Consider the following 23,700-nt stretch of genomic DNA (forward strand, 5'->3'; position numbering starts at 1 on the left):
TACGTTTTATTTTTATTTTTTATAGCCTATGTCCATCTGCACACCCTGACAATTTCTACAATGTATCTGGTTGTGTGGATTGGCGCTGTGGTTCCCGAGTTTACCTTGCCAAAAGGTTTGTGTTCTCTCTTTATAATAGTAGTATAAAGTATAACTTCTTTTTGATATAAAACCTGTGTGGTGTCCATTTGTAGTATTGTCACTGGGTTACTGTATGGGGTCATAAATGCTTAACTTACACCGCCTCTGAAATAAGCCTTGACTGCTTGCGCCACGCCACCTAGAGGGTGAGCAGGGGTTATTTTTAGGAGTATAATAACCCTTACTCTGACTAGAGGAGAGGGTCCCTATTTGTCACAAGTACCTACCTGTGCCAACTAGAGACCCCCAATTCTAACAATGATAGTGACTACAAACGTACAAAAAATTGGCAGGATACCCATTTTCAGGATTTCCGTTTGGGGGAGCAGCTTCATTTTCAAAGGCAGAGGCTCTTCTGTCTCTACCATGGGGAACATCTTACCTGCAGGCCATCCACCACAGGGCAGCCAGTTACAGGCGATCAGAAGGATTGATGACCTTTTTTCCTGTTTAAAACTGCCACCCCAAAGCATACGCATCTGGAATGTAAAAAAAAAAACAAGTTTCCCCCATGTGCTGTAAGAAAGCTCCCAGTTTGTCAGAGACATTACTTTTATTGTTTTTTGTAAGCAACCCATTGTTTCAGCCATTTATTACTAGGAAAATGAATATGCTGATTGGGCTTCCATGACCTGATGGCCCCACAAAATTGAATTTTTGCAGAAAGCGTTCCAGCCATGTCTGTTCTGTTTACCATTAGAAAAAGATTTAACATCTCGAATGATGTTACCTGATAAGACTTTGGTCTTCAATGCTAAGCAACCTTAGGGTAGATGCCCATTATCTCTCTGAAGGAGATGGTAATGGCACCACAAAAAATAAATTGCCATTCACCTATATGTTTGTCCTCCTATAACATGGAAGATGGTGTAAAGCTTGAACACATGCTTTTGGCAAATATTCCCTTTCTGGCGGTGGATGGTAGTGCATCGGTGGTATGCATGTTTAATAATGGCTCACTTGGGTGGGAAATGAGGAGGCCTTGCAGGACGATCCCAGAGCGATTTGAGCGATTGAAGGTGTTTATATTACTGTTTGTACTAAATTTGTGTATTGTTGATACTCTGTGGTGTGTATATACAAATATAAAAATAATAAAAACACTTGAAAATATTTATATTGTGACCAGGGAGGATTGGTCTCTGTTAGCCCAATGACTTTTCTACTAGTCTCCCAGCGGATAAATGATTCTCTCTTTCTTTCATGTGATTTCCATCCTCGCTATTCTTGTTTTTTGCAGTGCTCTTGCATTTTCCAATATAGCTCACAGTCGTCTTTGACCTCACTTAATCCCCCTCATCTCACTGTACGTTGTGTCTCCATAACTTTCTGCAGGTGCGCAAAACCTACTTCAACATGGCTTTCTGTGATTTCTGCCTGAAGTTCCTCTTCCATGGCTTCCGTTGCCAGACCTGCGGCTACAAGTTCCATCAGCACTGCAGCAGCAAGGTGCCGACTGCCTGTGTTGACATGACCAAGATACACAAGCCACCGTGAGTTAGACGCCCGCCACCTCCCTTTCCTACATATGACCTTGCCCAACATCCCTCTCCCAGAAGTGTCATTTATTTTCTTGATTATATGTCTTTGAACCACGCCTAGCAGAGACACACGGTGCAGTGTTGTTTGGTAGGCCTTCAGTTTAAATTCAGAGTATGTAGTTCACTAACTAATTGAGCATACTTTCAAGATGAGTTTCTGCTTATCTTTTTTATGTTCATGTAGAAGAATTAGCGTTTCCAGCTTTATCCCTAGAATTAATTTTAACCACACACTACCACTACGTTCCACGCTGCACATAATATTTGCATATCCTCCATTGAGCTTTGATAACTTTTCTCATATTTACACAGTTCATTAGCATAATATTTTTATCCATTCCATTTCAGATCCTACTCCTCAGGTTTCACGGAAATGTCAGGTTATCCGGAATACCTCCAGCTTACTGAGCCTCTTACCCCACAGCCTGAAAGGTGAGTAATGGTGAACAGGGAAGATCTAGCTTTTCCTTAGAAACAAAGTATGGCAGGTGTAGAGTTTGAATAGAAGATTTTTGACCTGCAATGTAAGCAGATTTATTTTCCCACTCAACACGCAGGACAAGTAAAATATGCCAGTCACTGTCTTGCCTGGTGCAAGCCTGCTGCCTGGTGCAAGCTCTACAGGTAAATGAGTTCACTGAAATTGTACCCCCAAAGTAGAGGGCATACTGTCTGTGCCCATTTATCTAATCTTTTAGTTGCTAGTATTTTCAAAATGTTAGGAACACCTCAATGGATTTTCTGAGGAAATCCATCTATCCTGGGTCGGGTGGTTAGCTATAACGTCTGGTGGTAGTTCCCTCTGCTCACGGGCAGAGTAGCAGGAGTGTTATCCACCAGTGGAATGTCCTCCATAGGCCTAACTGTAAATAGGGCGGATATGTCACCAGTGGTGTGGGTGCTTAATCAGCCACTTAATTTGCATATTTTAGTTAAATAGTTAAATCAGGTTCTATTACTTGCCTGCCTGTATGATAACAAAGTGAATTTATGCTAAAGTGTGTCATTTGGTCGTGGGCATTTCTGGTCACTCTAGGAAAGCTGAGAATTTGGCCTTCAGGCAGTGCATTTGTCATGATTGATACTGACTCCCGTGTGTGGACTGAATTATTACATTGGTGAATAAAAGAAAAAAGGCTTGTACAGCCTGTGGCATGGCTATGCTAATTTAAACATGCTCTATATTAGGTTAAGAGTTCAAGATCACATTGCTTACTTACTTGGCGGTTTTAATATGTGACACATGTTCTATTTATTAGAACCTTGAGAGCAAAATATTTCTTCAATAAAGCAAAAGCATCAGCTCAATATTATCACTAAATCTAGTAATACCCTCTCGTATTGTTAACACTAATCCTTCTCTTTAGCCTACCCAGATATTTTAAACACTGTTCTGGCAAAGTCGCATTAGTTTTTGTACCTTTGCTCAGATTTATCACAAGACTGTCATGGTAATATTTAACTGGTGATGGCTAGAGTTTTAGTTCAAGGTAAGATTGCAACTTCTCGTTAGATATGTCTGGCATTTTCAAAGTGATACATGATCAGATTTTATATTGCACAAAAATGACGACATCTGCTATAGTTTACTGCAAACCTTTCACTGTTACACCAGATCGTATGGGTTTAAAGCAGTGTCGGTTAAAGCTGATTAGGATAATCGCATCATAGGTTTTGCAGTTTTCCAGAAATATCACAAGGTTAACGGTAGTTCTGCCCACTCTGCCACCTCTGTCCTTTCTCCAAGACATAACTTTGTTGATCATTTACTTTGAGGTAATGTGTCCAGAGCAGTGGTACCTGCATTACTGTGTATCTACCACTGCTGTCTTTGACTTCTGAATTTTAGTCCGAGAAATTCTAAACTTTTGTGAGACCATTTCGATGGGTGAAGTTCGTAAAGCAATTTTAAGTCCTGCAACTGGGAAGGCACCAGGCCCAAATGGGGCCGAGGCAGAGTTTTTTTAAACATGACCTTGACATCTAGGCCCTGTTGCTAACAAACGTTTTTAGACCAGGTGTTAAAAAGGGAGCTATAGAGACCTGGAAGGAATCTCATCACTGTTCCCATTTATAAGTAAGGTGATAGAAACTCCCCTATAAACTACAGACCCATTTCATTATTAGATACCTCAGTTCAAATTTTTGTTAGGGTAATTTTAGCAAATTCGAGGAGTGAGCGAAAGAGAATTCTTTACAAAAGTGCAATATGGTTTTCGCCTGGGCTTGGGGACCACAAAGCAAGCTCTGAACCTAACTTTGATCCTAGGTAAATATGCTAAGGCCAGGAGAGGGGCCATACATATGGCCGTCCTGGACCTCTCCTGTGCCTTTGACTTGATGGACAGGGACCTTTTATGGGGAATCTTGGACCATGCAGGGATTGACCATGTATTAGTTCATGTTTTAAAAACTTTACATCAAGATACCCATATGAGGTTCCGCTATGCGCAACAAGGAGACTATACGTCCCCAATTCAAGTCAATCTTGGAGTCAGACAAGGCTGTATTTTGGCCCCTTTTTTATTTTTAGCGTATATAAATCCCTTGGAGACTTTTTAAATTTCTTGCACCTGTGACTTCCCCAAAATTGGTACCGATTAATCCCTGTACTATTGTATGTGGACAGCACAGTTTTAATTGTGCTCACAGCAAATGGGTTGCAATCATTTTTAAATTGTTTTAATCAAATTATGCAAGATCTGAAGGTGAATTCATGTAAATCTTATGTTATGACCTGTGACCCAAAACATACTCTTTGGGATCCGGTTTCAGAGGGTAGAAGCAGTTTTCCAGTGGGTGCCTGGCGTCGAGAGGGCGGTGTGTCGATTTCGCCACCACCCCCCTCCCGAGATCCATGGTGTACATTCTTCTCATCATTCAAGTGCATTACACTAATTTTGAGGTCTCTCAAATCGGGAGTACCATAGGGGGAATTTTTTCCTTCTCAATGCACTTTTTTACATAAATTTTCACTTTCACGTCCCCAGGTTAGGGTGGGCCTTAGCGTGCCCATACCGCCAGGGTTTAGTCCACACATGGTCCTGATAAATGCCTGGTAATTTTATACCGTTTCAAGGCAGAAACATGTTGACCCACTTATAAGCTATTGGAAATAACCAACAATTTATTTGGCATATTTTCCTACACTTTGCTTTTAATATGTCCAATTGATCAAACATTAAAATTCCTTTTTTTGATACAATTCAGACATTTTTAATCATCACTATTATCACTCACTTCTCGCAAATTCACAAAAACCTGCTCCACAGTAAATTTGGCGTTGAAGCACACTGGGGAGGCTTTCGGCCTCTCCCAGTGGGGCCCGATGATGAAGCATGTCACCAACCAGGTTGGTGAGTGAGGGCCTTCTATACAAACCTGAGTTGGGTCTTGTATTTTCCTTTCTCTTGCTCTTGTTGTCACAAAGTAATTAAATTTGGACACTCTTATTTTGTTGAAACCAAAACATACTCTGTAAAAAAAAAAAAAAAATGATTGGGGGGAGGGTTGAGGTTAAAAAAACAATAGCTTTTAGTTATCAAGGTCTGATTTTTAATGAGAACATAAACTGGGACAGGTTATTAATTCAGAGAAGACACGGGATGGAGGCAGCTTCTAAATCAATTTTAAGTTTTGCAAAGAATTTAGGACAAAGCCCCTCCCAGAAATGGTTATGCTTTATAACAGTAAAGCTCTCAGCATGGGCACATACGGGGCAGGGGTATGGGGTTATTCTATTCCTAAAGCTCTACAAGGAGCAGAAAATATATTTTAAATAGATTATTAAGGACCCCAAAGACCACCCCAAGTTTTATTACCCATACGGGCTGGTTTGGGGGTTTTTGGAAGCTAAGGTAGGCATGGCCCCCATTCAATTATGGTGCAAAATTAGGATCACACAGGAACTATGTTTCACATGTAATATAATAAAAGATTGCCTTGTGCAGATTAATATGATTGCAATACCGTGGCTCAAGTACATTAAGAACACTTTTTGTGACCTGGGACTGAGTGCTAAGAATTTAATAAAAGAAAAATATATTGCATATAGTGAAAAAGCTAGGTTCATGTAGGTACTAGACCTGGTCACGGTTCAATCATAAGTGCCACTTTCTACATCTAAAGGTGTGGAGTCCGGAGGAGCCATGACACCAACCAAGATGGCCGCATAGTCTCCCGGCTCCGCTGACCTCCGTCCTACGCTCTAATATCCTGCCACCTATCATGATTTCCTGCCCCGGATCCGTGTGTGTGCCCCGACTTGCACTCCATTGATGTAATCCTGGAGTTTCTCCGACATCGTGGAGCGGAGTAACGGCGAGGATCGATTTGAGGCCTAACCCAGCCGAGAAGCCGGGGTCTCGAGTGCTGGCCTAGCCTGGTCCGAGTTGAACAACAACGGACTGCTGAATGCGGTTGGGTCCGGTCTCTGGAACACTCGGAATTTTGGGATTGCTTTGCCACCATCTGCTGCCTGGTGCTCTATAGGAGGTAAGGTGACGAGGGCGCACGGTGCTGTGTTGCGGGAGTCCCGGTCCGGGGGTCCGGCATCCATACCGCCGGCGCCCCTTGGGTCGGAATCTCACTCCGCGCTACTGCACGCTAACAGTCTGTCCCTCATGGCTAATACCTGCTCCGCTTAACTTTCCCCCGGAGAAGGCGCCTCTCCCTGGGGACCACCATGCCCGTGGGAAAACGGAGGCTGACGGAGCAGGCTCAAAGTGGCCCGTCATTGCGGACGGTGCTGGAGGCCCTTGTGGCGCTCCAGGAGACTGTTGAAGCACGGACCCGCAACCTGCTGTTGGCGGCGGATGAAGTCAAAGGGTCGAGACCGGATCCTGACTTGACGCCCGAGACCCGGCGGCCAGCTCGCCTTTCGATTGACGCCCCGGTGGCGTACTTAGACCCGGCGCTGGAAGCTGTATTTGCCCCCATCGCAGTGGAGCTACCCGAAAGTACTGTGCTTGGTGATTCAATTAACCCGTTGGGATCCCGGTTTTGCAACTGTCGGAACATTTTTGTGCTGTCCCCACTTCGATTCCTTCTAATTGGGACTGTGAACTGTTTTGGACCGTGTCGACCCCCCCTCCCCAGTCAGTCTATCAAGATGGCGGATGGGATAAAGCCTGGCTTCGGAGACGGGGAGGGGCATCGTTGGTACCAGCCGACTACTTTGGGACCTGCCGTTCCTTTTTCATCTGTGGACCCCTGTTCTGCCAATTTCTGTGTACCATTCGATTTTTTGAGGACGGGGCTTTCTTCCCCTTACGGACTCAGCAAATTTCATCGCCGGGGCCAAGGCTGAGATTGTTTTCTGGGTTGTTCATTGTGGTATTATGGTTAACGGGATTGTTTTATTGAATCAACGGAGTCCGGGGCGGGGTTGGTTAGGTCGGGGGCGAGAGACCGGGAGTGCTTCGAATTAAGCCCTCCTCCATTTCCCCTCTTCGGGTGGGGTTAATTTCTTTTCCTTTTTTCTCTGTTTCTTCTATATTTCGGGTTTCGGTTTTTGGGCGACAGGCACGCTGCTAGGGGGTAGGCCGTAGTCATCTGCAGGGGTGCAGGGTGGGGGGTGGGGGATGGGAGTTTTGTTTTTCTTTGTTTCTATGGCCTTTTTTCTCTTCTTATCTTTCTTAGGCCTTTTCTTTTCTCCTTTTCCGGGTCAGTGTAGTGGGTTCCTTGTTAGGCCCATCTCTGTTTTCATATCTGTGCCTCAACTCTCGCGATGTTTCGGGGCCAAGGGGCGGGCGTAATTGTTGGTGCGAACCGTAATAGTATGCTTGTTCATCCTGGGTGTCGTTTGCTTAAACGCCACTGACTTACATGAAAATGGATTCACTGTGGACACATTGCTAATTCGCTCGCCACCACTTCGTAGCTTGAGTAATTGTACGGCACCTGATCCTTATATTTTATATTATAAAATGAAAACTTTTGTATCCTGTTTCTAATTTGATATGTTTTCCAACCAGTACGTATTGTGGATGTAGCTCCTATGCTCCCGGGAGGCTGGGTCTGAAGTTTTCATTGTAGTACTGTGTTGCAACTGCTTAGCGGCCAGCCCTGGGGGTTGTAGGCCCGTGTTTGTATCTGGTTGAAAATGTCAAATAAAGGTATTCACAAAAAAAAAAAAAGTGTGGAGTCCTATTTGTCCTGGGTAAATGAACCAGAGCTAAGGTTCTACCTAAGTAGGTGACACGGGAACAAGATTCACTTTTTGGTGCCTTTCCCATTGCCAGGTACTTAGTTTCCATCGCTACCTTACTGTCCGTAGGATGGGAAACTTCATTGATTAACGAAGAACTTTATGCTCTTTTGCATGCTACATTCCTCTCTCAGGTTACGGATTCTGTGCCCAATTTTGAGAGGGAGATATTTTAACAATCACCAGGAGGGTTTGTGTTTCCTCCAGCGCTTGGAGTCCCGAACTATTTGCTGCTCAGCCTTAAACTGTATTACTCAAGCACTGAGAAGGAGACATGCACTTTAGCTCAAGGTTATGCGTTTGGAAGGACTCTTGTATGTGAGCCAAAAAGCTGTCATGAAATTTTGTAATTCACAGGGATTTTAAAATAGTTCTTTAAGTACTCTTACTTTTCTTTTAAATGTGGGGGACAGTTGATATTTGCATGATTTTATTGTGATCTGGCATATTAAACGGTGTTTTTATTGTGCTTTTATGGTCTTTGTGGCTGAATAAAGCTTTATGATGATTACTTTTCAAATAGTCTGCTTTTGCTTTTAGCCTGACTGGTGTTTGTATGAAACACTTTAAAAATATGGTGTCTGTCTTCATTTGACAATTTTGAATGTATTTCCTGGTCATTTTTTAAAAAGACAATTGTCTTTTATGGTATTGCTTTTGTTCTATATACTGTTGCTAAAGCACTCAGTACAAAATATATCAGCATAAGCCTGCTTTAAATATATGTTAATGCTACCCAGTGTGCGTGAAGCTCATCAATTCTTAGATTACATCTTTTCTGAACAGCATAGTCCTCTCTCTGCCTTCTGCCAGTGGTGGCATGTTCTTTTATGCCTGGTCAGTGGTGCCATCTTCGAAAGACACGCCCAGTATTGCAGCATCCTTACTGCAGTCACAGATGCTTGGTGATGGCACCTTTTTTGCTGAGTCAGAATGTGTTGTGTGTTACTGGCAATGACAATACACTTTAGAATGGTATGTAGTCCAAACTATTGTTAAATAACTAGGCTAATTAAAAGCTTCTTGATGGTTCATCGTCTATTTTTGCCTCAAGCTGCATTTGATGTGTTGTTTGATCTGGACTTTGGTGGCAGTGTCACTACCTGTTCACACAAATTCTCTCCTTTTACTTTTCAGTGCCCGTGTGCATAGGAACACAGATGCTTTTACCTTTCCTGGTGAGGGCCAACCCCTGCAACGACACCGCTCCACCTCCACCCCCAATGTGCACATGATTAGCACCACAACACCAGTGGACAGCAGCATGATAGAGGTAAATGTAACTGTTGCCCATGCACTCTTCTGAGTTTGAAGAAATGCACCCTCCTATCTGCTTGAAGCTGTTAGTACCTTTCTTCTAAATATGGCATGGGAATTAATCATCACTATTTGTTTAAAATGCATATAATATGATTAAATGTCTTTGTTTCTCCATGAACATCCCCTCCTTTCAACACTAAGTAGATTTTGTGGTGATTATTAATAGAACCACAACAGTAAAACGTACGTTGGTCTGGGCAAATTTTGAGTGTGAATAAGCATCTTTAAGTGAATGCTTTCCATGCACAGGTGAATTAAGTAGATAAAGGGATGCATTTTTCATTTCTATAGGTGTTCTAGTGTGAAATGTATTCTAGCGACATCCTGGTTGTAAGCGAAATTCCCATATTTTGAGTATAGAAAAGGATGTCCAGATTAGTGTACTATTGATGACGCATAGCTAATGTCCCTGATCGGTATGCTTTCCCACTGATTTCTAATTGTAGAAGCTGCCTTTTTTGGGGGCTAACTTGATTCCAAAAAATGTCACTACTAATGTTAGGCCCAAAATGTGTCTCGTATCTCCCACCTAATCTTCGCCAAGAGCTGAGTATGAAATTTGCCCCTCAAAATGAGTGGTTTCTCTTACTCACACTCTAAACGTTTTGTCTGTTGGCTGGTTGTGCATTTAAGACATATATATATATGTTTGATATCTGAACAGAGCCTCCATCATGGATCACTTTACTTACAAATGCAAGAGTCCCATTAATAACCTTTGTTCTCAGTCCCAGGGAGTATGATTGATTCCAACTTGAGTCACTTGCATTAAAGGCTTGTTTGTACTATAGCTAGGCTATTAGTATGACTCATGAACACAATCTACAGCAACAGTGTTTGACTGAAAGAGTTTCGATTCACCACAAATGAGTACCCAGAATGTAAATTGACTCTGGTACACATAATTGCAAAATCCTTTTCCAATGCTTATAAAAAGTCAGGGAAAATGTGCTGGAACTGCAAGTTCTGAAGCCCCCATTTGGATATTTGGCACTCAATCGGCAGTCAGGACACTTGGATTGTGATATCAGAAAGCAGAAGTAATCTAGAAGCAGATAAGTCTAATTGAACTACAATTGATTTTGTAAGCTTGGCTTTTATTTCGTCTTCCATATTTCTACCCAAGATAGTGTGTTTTGTAAGTGCATGAGATGCCTTACAAGAGGAACCAGTTATTTCTCTGATAACAGACATCTATGGTGTGTTGCCCAGTTGTGATTTTGACAAACAATGTAAAAAGTAAGTACCTTTTGCACCTGTTAAAATTATTTTATGCCACACAATACAGGCATTCATGGCTTACAAACGGCAGGGGGTGGGATGTAGCTTTGCTGATGCCTGGGGAATTGATATGACACTTTCCCATGAACACTTTGCTGTCACAGCTTCTCTTCCTTATTCATTGCATGTTCCCTTTTTACAACCAGGATTGTGCAGCTTTCATTACAATGCGGTTTGGAAAACTTCCCAGTGTCATTGGTCTGCTTGCCTAATCTTAATCCCTACAAATAGTATACCTTCTATTTGCAACCCTACCTGCAGCTTCCTTAAGGTCTTTCAACCAAACACTTTTGCCTTCTGGTAGCTTCATCCAAAATGGCTACCATTAACGTCTACAGAGGTATGACTTCCATTAGTTTGTAGATTAAATAATTACAGCCATCAGCTCAATGTTAAAGACACATCAAACCTGTAGATCTCCTTGCTCTAGCCCGACCCGTGTGAATGCCAGACAAATATACTATAGTTCATATTTCCAAAGAGGACGGAAAGGATCATTTTAACACTGGCACATTGGCGACGAAGACTGTATAAATATATAGCCATCACTCTTCAGTTTCCCCACCTGAATCATTAGAGCCACAGGCTAAATACTGATGGACCGGAGAGCCATGGAAAGGATAATTAAAACCCAAATACCTCAAATACCAATTCTATTCCACAATAGCCACAATGTCCTTAGCCGCACAACCACACAAATCTTTACTGTAGCAGCCCTCAATACTGCCAGCATTGGGACATAGCTGAGCATGCCCCCCATTTGGATGGGGAAAATTAAGGTCACCACTTCGTTTCAAGTCAGCAGACACTGTTTCAAACCTGGGCTTCATGTGACAATCAATCAGTTTGTTTAGCGCGGCTACTCACCTGTGAGGGTCTCAAGGCGCTCGTTCATTGTGTAGCGTTGTAGTGTTGGTTTGCTTACATTGGAGTAAAGAGTAAGAACCTAATAGCAATGATTTGTAAGTGAAAAGACCACGATTGGTAACTGTCCGTGATGGCATGGAATAAAATGGGCACCCTAAGGAAAACTAACTGTGCTGAATGGTTTATCTTCCTGCCTTCTGATGGAACAAGTTGGGTCATTTGGATGTCCAGACATGTGTTACCTGGGGAGTGCCTCAGAGTTCATCACAACCTCTCTCCATGATTATTGCTACATAAAATAATGTGTAGCTTGCTTCATTAGATGGCAGTCTTTCCCCCATTTATATATGATGACCAGCATGAGGATGACATTTCTCAATCACGTCTTGAAAATGAAGGTGTTTCCTAAAGTTAAATGACTTCCTATTGGCTAAAATTAAAACTGGGCGACACGGATTGGCTTCTTCTGTTTATAGAAAGAAGCATTCATTCCTGCACACAAATATTGTTGGATAAGTTGAAGCTGCTTAGAGTCTCTCCTACAGTTTTGTCACTAAACTTCATAAATGATATTCTTCAGTGCTAAGGCCATGTTACCAAGGCAATCTACTGTCTACTGACTTGAAAGGTACTGAGCCCATGATCTCTTCTAAGAACTTTCAAATTACTAGCAGTGCTGCTGTCAGTCAATGAAGGTAACACAATTCAGACTGGTGTGCTTGAAATGTATCTAGCTGCAATGAAATGCATTGTGCCTGAAGCAGCTCCAGTCATACAGAGAATCTAATAAAGCATCTAGATAACCCCAATATAGTTAAAACGTACCTCTCCTTTGTTCCTACTGAAATCTAAAATCCAATTCAATATTTACTGTAACACATATAGTATGATTTTTCTGAACCTGCTGTCATAACCTCCGTGACAGATCGATAATTGTGTGATGCTCCCTAGTTGCCAGGAGCAAATCACTCTCTTTTCCGATATCCCCAAGATGAATAATACTGAAAACATTCAAGTCAAGCTAGAACATGAAAGTTAGCAAGACCCAGGAAGTATGCTGAATTTAATCAGAGCATCCTAATGTTAAGGTGGATGCCCAAAGAGCGTCTTTTGAAAATATTATTTCCAAGAAATAAACTGTGTACATATGCCTGTCCTTCCCATGGATGATTTACCCCAACTGTTCTTTGTGGTGTTTCATGTTGTGTGCTTGATATCATCTAAGCTATTTGTAAATCACTCTGATACTGTTGCATCAGTTTACAATTAAAAAGACAACAATAAGCCAAATCAGCCCAACTGTAATCCTTTCAGTGATGAGTTCTCAGACAGATCACATTAGCGGGCCCTTCTTAAGGACTCTCCTTCTGCACAGTTAGTTGGGTTCTGAATTCTTGTCCAGTATTTTTGGATGCTTTGATGTTCTTACCACCATATTAAAATGTATTTCATATGGATATAGTCTTTTAGGAACTGCACTGTGATATTTTTCTCATTCTTCAATGTAAACATTGGTGCACACTGTACCCTTAATGTTTATTGAGCTAACTCCTGTACCCTTTGCTCTCTTTTGCAGCTGGCATTGAGTGGCCAAGCAGTTTCCCGTAAGTACACACTTCTTCCTCTACTTACCAGTAGGTCACTCTCTCTTTGGCACACCAGTTGATTAGAATGCTGTCTGTCTTTCCGATAGCAGAAGGCGACAGTGCTCCTAGAGTGTCCCCTGGCAGCTCTAACGTAGTCTCCCCCGGGAGGAAGTCACCACATCCCAAATCGCCTTCTGATCGCAAACCCTCTTCCTCAGCTGACAAAAAAGTGGTAAGTGTGACTTTCATCACTTTGACATTGTTTTGTGCAAGTCTTCCAGATATACATGTGAGCCTGTGCACATGCCGGCTATTTCATCCTATGTTATTGGGATCAGTTCGTCAAGATAACTTTTGTCTGCAAACCCCACACAGAAACCACTTGGATATCGGGATTCAGGTTACTACTGGGAGGTGAATAGCAATGAAGTTGATGTTAAAAAGCGAATCGGCACTGGCTCCTTTGGCACAGTCTTCAAAGGCAAATGGCATGGGGACGTGGCAGTGAAGATTCTGAAGGTCACCAATCCCACAGCTGAGCAGATCCAGGCCTTCAAAAATGAGATGCAAGTCTTGAGGTAATTTTGCGACTGACTTTCAGAATGAACCACAACACAGTGTGGCACTTAACCATCAGCATATATCGATGCCCATTTACAATTGTATATTATGAGCCTCATTCATTCCTTTTAACAAAGCTTTATTTTCATCCAGAAATCTTATACATCTCTCTCATACCTTATCCTCAAACACCCCCCACCCTCTACCCTTCGTTTATACTCTAGGAAAGCACTTTCCTGTAGCAGAAGTGGCATCCATGCCTGCCACAGTACCAAAAAGCGAAGTATGTGGGTCAGACCCCATGCCGGGTGCCAGAGTGCAGACAGGGGCTACGGACCAAACTCTGGTAGTTGAGGTTGTTTGCCACTGGTGTCGTAGGGTTCATGCTACTATAGCTCTATTCCTGGACCAAATTCACCCTTTCCACACTTGACTCCCAGGCTAGCAGTGGTGAACTTCCAAAGCCTTCTCACGGAGGTCATGTAAGGGACTCAAAAGTCAACCATCAACCAACAGGCACATTATCCAGCGCTGTGCTTATCATCTTGTTACAGAAAAGTATTATACTCATACAGTAAAACAAAATACTGCCCACTACTACAAAGGTAAAGGCGGTCCAGGTGCAGGGTTGTATGCTCATACCCTCTTTGGTGCCCACTTCTGCATGCTCTCTTTCTCTCTCTTTCTTTCTCACGAAAACTCCCTCACCTAGAGTACCTTGTGCAAAGATACAGAGAATATGCATACATTATACACAGATGTGGATCACTATGTTATAACCGATATTTAGCTCATTGGTCAGTTAAGTAGTCTTTAGGCCTGATATGTTTATATTGACAAAGTTTAGCATTCATACAGGCAGATTTCTCTGTCCCCGTATTAGATACAGTCTCTCCGTTTGTGTGGATGCAGCCCTTCGTTACCTGCTGAAATAGCCTGGCTAATCAGCCATGCGGGTCTGGGCAGTCTGAAAGTCGCACCCTCAGACTTCACTATCTGTGACTGGGGACTACAGACTGTGGTATCATGCATCTCTGGGCCACTGGGATTGAATGCACTTGGCTGGCTCGCTGGCAGTTGCTGGCCTCCGGGCTGATGTGTTTGTGCGTTTGTCTTCTTCAGATGCAGTCTCTGAAGCTGATTCAGAGGAATGCTCCTTTTCAGCAGTTGTGCCTTCTGTGGCGACGCAGCAGATCCTCATTGATAGGCACTTCTGTCGACGGCAGCAGCAGCAACAGCAGCATCAATGAGGCGATTGTGGTTGAAGGGTAAGCCATCACCACTCTCCTCTGTTCCTGGCTGTATCTTCACCTGAGACAGAACTGGTGGAAATTAGTCCTCCTCCAGCATCCCTTTTATAATGTTGGGACGTTCCTTGGCACCATCTAATTTTGCGCCATTGCCAGGACCTTCGCTTGTTCCTCTTGCTCCTGTGCTGATGTAGAAGCTGTCCCCAGCGCCGCTTCCGCTACCACCATCTCCTCATGATGTCCTGCTGGCCCCAGTCAAGATACTGCAGTACAAGAGTGAGGCTCAGAGACTAACAGAGGAGGAGGAATGAAGGGATAAATGTGCTGATGCCCGCCAGTGTTAATAGCACACCATACAAGAAATGGACTCCGATCCTCTGCTTGTTTGAAGAGCATCAGGACGCAGATGACAGCAAGAGTCTATCCCTTCCACCACTCCCCACATCTGAAGCGACCCACTATCTACAATTTTAGAATTCTATTTGGCTGGATACATCACAAAATATTGATATTGATCCACTCCCAAGACCTGCTTCGATGCGATCTTTTAAGAAGGCAGCCAAAGTGCTTCACTACCTCAGTGGAAGGATGCATGGGCAAAACCAACCACAGTCTTTGCGTTGAACAGCGACAATAGGCTTTATAGGTCCGCACCAGAGGACCCAGTATTTCTTTTGGTCCATCCTGCGCTGCAGGGTCTTATGGTACAAATTTCCTCCTGTGCAAAACTCAATCAGGGATCCTTTCCTACCCACCCGACGAACAAAGTGCAATAAACTGAAAGTAGTGGGTAAGAAAGTGTTCTCAGTGGGCAGGCTAGCATTGCGTTCATTCATCGCCACATCCCTTCTTACCTCTGTACCTATGCCTTGTGGCGGCAAAGATTGTTTCAAACCTACCTGACCATCTGAAAGGTCATTTTTATTTATATCCTTCTTTTCACAGGACGTAAGGGCTGTACTATTAGATCAATGTGTCCGTCAGATTGTAGAATGAAAGTATATTCTTTCCTTCCTGCAGCTCCACACCCATCACCAATACGCAACCTCAACAGTCCCTACTAGCATAGGATCAAAGGCGAAAACTACATGTGGAGGTGGTTTAGTTGCAAAAAGGAGTGGCGGAGTTTGTGCCAGAGCAGGAAATGGAGCAGGAGTGCTATTCTTGGTACTCCCTCTATTTGCAGGATATGTACTGCCACATTCTGGTCCTACGGTTACACAGGAAGTACCTGCACTAGTAGTGAGTAGGGTCTACCCTCTGCCAGTCCGTAGTCCTCCCATTGACATTGTCACCGCAAGTCTTTTTGATGGTGACAGTAGTGGTTGTGGCCCATCTCAGGAGGTCATGGATCCCTGTATTACTGTATTTCTAAAAACAGCTGCTCAAAACTGATTCCCCACTGTTGTTCAGGGTAATAGGGTTAAAGATTAAAGTCTCAGGTAAGAGTTTATCAGATTGTGCAGGGTCTGAAGAAGCAGACTGATCCCAAAAATGTTCACTCAAAATGCCCAGGGGGGCCACTAGTTTGGATAACTTTAACCACATGTGGGTCCTCTCAGGCCATTTACTGAAAAACACCAGTCATTGTTTTCTGCACTGGGCCAAGGCCAGGGCCAGCACGCCTGGAGGACCAGGGTGTGAAACGCCACACGAGTGATGTTTAGGCTGCACTATATTAGTAATCGTACAGGTGTCTGACATATATGGAACTAAAGAGGACAGTACCTGCACCAATAGTTTCTTAGGATGATTTCTTTCAACCCCAGTACTACCCCTGCTTACTGCACCATGCACAGTCGCATCCACATCTCCTAGCATGATTGTGCTTTCTCCAACCTCTGAGTGATCCTTGGGCTCCTCCGGCTTCACATTGGGCTCTGTCACACCTTTGGGCTTCTTGTTATTGTTATTGTTATTGTTATTTTTGATTTATAGCGCGCTCAATCACCTACAGGCCTCTAAACGCTCGGGAATCGATGGTAAAACAACAACTTTGACAATACAGAAGGCATCCACTAGCCTAAGTGGCTCACAAGGACCTCCTAAACAGCAACGTTTTCAACCCCCTTCTAAAGCGTAGGAGGTTTTCTTCCCTGCGCAGTGGCTCAGGTAGTGTGTTCCATAGCTGAGGAACCAGCACCGAACAGGCTCTTCCGCCCTTGGTGGCAAGTTTGTACTGAGGGCAGACCAATAGTTGAGAGTCTGAGGATCTGAGAACTCTCTTTGGGCTATACACTGTCAGACGATCTTTAATGTATGCGGGCGCCATACCATAGATGGCTTTGTGGGCTATGCACAAGCTTTTGAATTCCACTCGTTATTTGATAGGGAGCCAATGGAGACTTTGTAACAGGGGGGATGCTTTGGTACGTCTTGGCAATCTGAAGATAAGACGGGCAGCGTCATTCATCACCACCTGTAGCCTATTTGTCAGAGTTTTTGGTAGGCCAAGGTAGAGGGCGTTTCCGTAATCTATTCTTGAGATCACAGTGGCTGCGACAATGGAACGTAGCATAAATTAGGAAATGATAGGTACTAATTTCCGTAGCTGTCGGATAATATTAGTACAACTGCCCACTACTGAGGAAATTTGGTTGACCATAGAGAGGTCACAGTCCAATTTGATCCCCAGGCTCTTCACGTTCAGGCTGGGTTTTGGGGCTGGGCCTAGCTCTGCGGGCCAGTAGAGATCACACCATGGTGAAGTGGCGGATGGAATCACCAGGACCTCAGTCTTATCTGGGTTGATTTTTAGGAGGTTTCCTGTCATCCACTGGACCGTGTATCTCAAGATATTCTGAGTGTGGAGTTGAGCTGCACTTGTATTGTCGACACTCAGCAACAGCTGCGTGTCATCCGCGTAATTGTATACTGTGCAGCCCATACTCGCCAGGGAGGCAATCAGAGGCTGTAGGTATAAGTTAAACAGCAGTGGGGATGGGGCCGAGCCCGGAGGCACCCCACATTCTAACTTTCCCACTGCGGAAGCTTCTTCTCCAAGTTGTATTCTTTGTGTCCTTCCTGACAGAAAAGACTGCAACCAACTAAAGGCCAGGCCTTTGATGCCAAAATCACTCAGTCTTTCCAGCAACAACGCATGGCTGACGGTATCGAACGCCGCTGAAAGGTCTAACAAAATCAGGGCGCTCGGTTTTTTACCGTCAGCCAGGCCTCTCAGTTCATCCAGCACCGAGAGCATCACCAACTCGGTGCTGTGATGTGCTCGGAACCCTGCTTGTCGTTCGTGAAGCAGAGAGTGGGACTCCAAGTACACGGACAGGGATTTTAGTACATGTTGTTCCAGTACTTTAGAGAGGAATGGTAACTGAGAGATCGGCCTGTAATTTTTTAGTATTGCGGGGTCTGCACCTGTTTTTTTTAACAGCGGTCTTACACGCGCTTCCTTGAGTCTTGGGCTCTATACACTCCGGCGAGGTCTGCTCCCCACAAGCCAGTTCCTGTAAGGGTGCCCATAGATTCTGGACATCAGCAGCACTTCTGCTCCCTCCACTTTGTTTTGTGGGAGTATTTGTTAGTGGAAAGGATTTCATAGGAAGAGACTGGACAGCAGAGGTTTTTCTTCCAAAATGTTTGTATCTTGACTTGGAGAGTCTTCGCTTACCTCAGAGGTCGATTTTGCGTGTCTGGTCAGGAGCAACAACTTTCAAAATGCTTGACTTAATGTGCAAAACAGAGTGTTTAGAATTTGACTCATTCGTTGACAGCAGCCAGTTGAGTACCTTCTATTCAGGATTGACTTAGAGAGGTTGTTTCAGGCTGAGAATGGGGCACGCTGCATAGGTATGTTATCTGTGCTTCATTGCTTTCAACCTAGGTTTGCACCACATGGCTCACAAAAGCTTTCCCTGGTCGGTAAGCAGGTACCTTAACCACACACTATGCTTTCTGTAGGCTCTACATATTCTGTTACTCAACATAGTAACTTTTGCAAGGGTCTGGTCCTGTTTTCCATTCTTTCGTACAAAGCCTCTTAGAATCCCTGCCTGTTGAGTGTATTTGCGACTGCTGATGAAGACCCCAGGAAGGAAGATTGTGCCACATTTTGAGGGCATGCTGTGGGATCAGAGGAACGTGCACTTGCGTTTTGTGCTATTCTAGTTGGTGAATCATGCCAGTAACTTAAGAGTAAGGAGGATATGAAGGTGAGTAACTTGGTGTGTCTGGATCACTTGGTTATAGCCTTGTTTATCTACCTGTCGCTTCTCGCTTCCTTCAAGTAGTTTCAGCATACTTCTTGTTCCCAACGAACAGTCAGTATTCTTATCTATGGAACCCTTGGATGTTAGCTGGACAAACATACTGTCACTTTATTCCCTTATGAGTTACTTTTCTTTACTTGGTTTCTAACAGGAAGACGCGTCATGTGAACATCTTGCTCTTCATGGGCTTTATGACAAAGCCCACCTTTGCCATCATCACACAATGGTGTGAAGGGAGCAGCCTGTACCATCACCTACATGTGAACGAGACCCGCTTTGACATGTTTCAACTCATTGATGTTGCTCGGCAAACAGCTCAGGGAATGGAGTAAGTAGCAACCCTTGTATATCTTGTCCCTGTATGCTTGTATTAGATGTGCATTTCAACCGACCTAAAGCCTGTCTGCTGTGTTTCAAGCAATAGAACACCAAATGTCAGCAACCAATGAGTCCCCCTTCCCGGATTAATCTTATGAGAGCAGTTGGAAGCTTTTAAACTTCTAGGCCTAACTCTGTGTCTTTCAAACCCATAAATGCACCTTGTATGCACTGGCAATGCTTCTTTTGCTCATCTTGCTTGAAAAACATTCATGTACAGTATTCCCTCCCCGACCTGTTTCAAACCTTCTTTAAAATATTGTTATGAACAGTACACTTCTACTTTTCTCCATATGAAAATTTGGAATTTTGACAATTGTATCTCTTACTTCACCCACCCAATAATAGACATTTAGTGCAGGGAACATTCCCACCCTGCCCTTGAGTAATTGGTTTTTGTCAATATTTATGTACTTATCACTCTTTTTTGTAACTAATTTTCATAGGCATCACTATTCTGTTGCTATGAATAATAAAGATAGCATGCAAAACATTGTTTTCTAAATGAAATGAACTGTACATGTATTCAGAGTTTTATTTGTAAGCCACTTCAGGTAGTAGTGAATGTTCGTATGAGGCTGTAAACAGCAGAGAAAGAAATTCAAGTACTTTAAGTGTAAAAAAAAAGTTAAAATACCTCATTTTATGGTGGCACCAAGCTCAGTTGCTTAAAGATTAAATGTCACCTTGTTTTAATGAAAATTGTTGCTGACACAACGTGTTTTTAACTGGATTTTAATGATTAAAGCAATTATTTCACCAAGCTTTGTAATAAGCAAATACTGTTTTGCTGTCCCTCAATTATTCAGAGAAGCAGAAAATGTTTAGGAATGCCTAGCAAATACTTTTCTCAAAAAAGTGCACAATCTAATGCATTAAATATTTCCTAAATATGATCCACTTATTTAAGTTTTAACAGATCTCTACATGTCCTTCTGGTTACTTCAATGTATTAGGCGGAATACAGAAAAGGACCAAGTTCAGTCCAGTGCTGTCACTGAAGGGAAGGCCCGGTCCACTGTTCTCTGCCCCACAAAATGCAATGATTAGTTGAAAGCTTGGTGTAAGAATCACTTCTTCAGGCCTGCCTTGAAAAACAATTTGTTTGGTTCTGCTCTGTTGCCTGGGTTCTAGGAGTTCCATTGTTTGGGTCCCTGGATTTCTTACCATGTTTATCCAGTCTCAAGGCACATTAAATTGTAAGGATTGTCATTGGCCAATGCTGTTTGCAGTTAGGCACGTATTAGATGTCCAGTTTCTGCAGGGATCCTGTAGCTCTGCCATAGTTATTCTTGTGCATGCCACAAAAGAACTGTGAACTGCAATCCTGCTGCTACTGGAAGCCAGTAAAGTGCTTTCCTGGCAGCCTTTAGGTGGTTGTATCACCACAAGTTGAGACCTATTTGGCATCTTGATTCTCTTAGGCCTTTCGATCAACCTCCTTGTGAGCACAGTATAAGCTCTGCTGTAAAAGTCTCTGTGTGGCATCAGAAGGGCTCTAGTTAGCTCCGTTTTGTGATCACTTTATCTTTAGGGATTAGTGAAAGCTCCAAATTGATGCTCCAGATTACTGCACTCGCCTAGAGATTGATGGAGACTTCAAAGTTGGATGAGGCCCCCTATTTCATAAGTTTCTGATTTCTTTAAGGTGATTCACCTAGATTGGCTGGACGCATGAATGGCAGTAAGGTGTAGACTCTTGTCTTCGAGTTATAGGAAGATGTCTGTTTTTCCTCCTTTAAAGCGAAATAAGCTCTCTTACAGCCAAACAAATACACAGTTCAGGCACATGGAGATGTTAACCTAATTCAGTGGCGGGACAACATTGCAGTGTTACAAACCATCCCTGATAAATATGTGACTGCTAAATCTCAGGTCGTATACGCTGCTTTTATCGACTTTTCCACTGCATTTGACAGAGTGGATAGAGGAACCCTCTGGAGAAAACTTGGCAAAATGGGCATCTCGGACAAATAACTGCATATACTAATATCACTACATACAAAAACCTGGTGACAGGTTCAAATGGGAAGGGAAAAGGGTCTCACTAGTTCTATCCCGACTCCAAACGGCCTATGGCAAGGATGCCTCCTCGCTCCCCTACTGTTTTCCCTGTACCTTAGTGATCTGCCTCATCGTTTCCAGGAGATAAGTAACTTTCCACCAAAAATTGCCTTCCACAAAATAAACACGATATTATATGCAGACGATATAATTATACTAGATCTAACCCCATTTGGTCTGCAAAGGAGCCTTCCGGCACTCCACAAATACTCCGAGGAAAACTTTCTAATCCCAAACATCGCGAAAACAAAAATAGTCCCGTTCTCAGGAAGGAAAAGGAGTATCAAATTCCATTGGTCCCTAGGTGAAAAAAGGGTGGAAGTCGTAAACGAATACACTTATCTAGGTCGAATCTTTACTAAGTCTTTACAGAATAGGCCCCACACCCTGAATTTGACCCGGAAATCGGATATGCACGTGGGAGCACTCTCTAGGCTGTACGCCGCTTCTGGACAAAGACACTTCTTGTCCATGCTTAAAGTATACAGCGTTAAAATTCCACCAGTTCTGTCATATGCTTTGGAATACATACCAATAAGTCAATGGAACTTTCTATCCCTAAGAGAAGGAAAGATTCTACGGAAACTAACAAAGTTGTCCCAGGTAGTACCAGTACAAGCCCTCCGCCTAGAGTATTCACTAACTAGTGCCTACGCCCGAGGAATCGCTAATGTAATCAGGTGGGCATACAATCTCCTACATGCGGAGGAAGAAACGCTCCGATCCTTGCTTAAAATAGAAATATTCGAACGCGGATCATCGAAGCATGTATTCTCAAGAAACGTTTTAACGGCTTACAAACTCTCCGAGACTAACACTAATTTGCTACTATCCTGGACACCTGCTCACCTGAAACTCTTTTTAAAGCATTTTACGCCAAGACTTAGCTTTGACCTTGACTCTCAGCATTGTCTTAAATTGCCCCTATACAAAAATGTTGCAGAGTCTTTTGAATTCAAGAAACCTCAACAGTACATTAAATTTAATCTTAACCATGGGGCTAGGAGATCGATTGTCCTGCTCAGATTAGGAATACTCCCTGTAAAAACTGTTACATCTAGGTGGCATTCAAAAGAAAGCACTATTTGTAATCTGTGTAATGGTGGAGAGCAGGACTTGGAGCATCTTTTGTTTACCTGCCCAAATGCAACAGTTGTTAAGGCAAGGAAAAGGTTTCTACACCCAGTCTATGCTAAATGTAGAATCAACTCAGTACATGAAATTATTAATTTATATAAAGCTCCGCCAAATGAATTTGTATGTTATAACTTTTTAAATTTTTAAACCATTTTTATCTTTGTATTAAAACGAAAGCTTTTAACAAAACGGTTCAAAATTGACTATGGTGCTAAATATTTGTGGTACTCAGTGGAGAACTAAATCAAATAAAATAAAATAAACTTGAAACTCAGTGGCCTGTTTACTAGCTGTTAGTGGATTTGAGTGCTGTCAGGGTACATTTGGAGGGTTGTCCATTACTTCTCTAAAAGGCATTGCCAATGTCCATGTGTAAATGTTGACGAGCAGACACAAAAGAGATGGGTCTTGATGGAAACTCACATAACCGACTCAGAAGTGATAATCCCACTGACCCAATTCCGAATCATTGGATCTGGTTGGTGAAAATGGAACAAATCTAAAACAACGTGAAAAAAACAATTACTCTGCACATTCCTTGAGTCCACTCATCAGTTCCTCAGTATATTATGATCCACTATGTCAAGTACTTGTTTTACAACAAGTACTACAGCAGCCTTTTTTTTTTGCAGTGCCCCTTGCTTACAAGAACAGGCAGATTGGCAGTCATGACGTAAAAGGTTTAGTTGCATGTATTTATGTTGCAGCTACTTTTGTTAGCAGAGATATGATGGTGGTGTTTTGAAGAAGCCTGTTACAACTGTGAAAAAGTAGGAGTTGATCACGGCTTTGACATCTACCTGAAGAGAGAGCAGGAATTGTTTATTAGGGGCTGCTGAGCATTGTAAAATGGAATTATGGAAGCTTTTGTTCCTTGGACCAAGTTTGATACTTCTTGTTTGTCATCGTGTGAAAAGAGGTTTCGAAAACTGAATCAAAGGTAGTTGGCGTGAGAGCATGAGATGATGGTTCAGAGTTTCTAAATAAAGTTGGAGGATTTTAATAATTTGAGAATTCAAAGAAGACCATGAGGTCTTCACAGTGCTGCCACGTCAAGGAGCGTTTCTTTAAGGCTTCCAGATTGTTTATATCCTGGTACATTCTAAATAACCTCCTAGTTTGATGTGTGGCCTAGTGATTTTT

General features: G+C 42.9%; 1 protein-coding gene across 2 annotated transcripts in view; it reads left to right on the forward strand.

The window, feature by feature from the left end:
• Positions 1–23,700, forward strand: part of ARAF (A-Raf proto-oncogene, serine/threonine kinase) — a 173,591-nt gene that overhangs the window by 89,253 nt on the left and 60,638 nt on the right. Inside the window, exons 5-11 of one of the 2 annotated variants that reach the window (XM_086940425.1) lie at positions 1,477–1,634; positions 2,031–2,114; positions 9,028–9,163; positions 12,935–12,962; positions 13,052–13,176; positions 13,320–13,522; positions 19,130–19,306. In XM_086940425.1, the coding sequence (XP_086796551.1) occupies positions 1,477–1,634; positions 2,031–2,114; positions 9,028–9,163; positions 12,935–12,962; positions 13,052–13,176; positions 13,320–13,522; positions 19,130–19,306 (911 nt within the window). The remainder of the gene's footprint in view (positions 1–1,476; positions 1,635–2,030; positions 2,115–9,027; positions 9,164–12,934; positions 12,963–13,051; positions 13,177–13,319; positions 13,523–19,129; positions 19,307–23,700) is intronic. The other variant, XM_086940424.1, reaches the window with a different exon arrangement.

This window comes from Lissotriton vulgaris, chromosome 10 (assembly GCF_964263255.1).
Source record: "Lissotriton vulgaris chromosome 10, aLisVul1.2, whole genome shotgun sequence".
In the NCBI taxonomy this organism is placed as follows: domain Eukaryota; kingdom Metazoa; phylum Chordata; class Amphibia; order Caudata; family Salamandridae; genus Lissotriton; species Lissotriton vulgaris.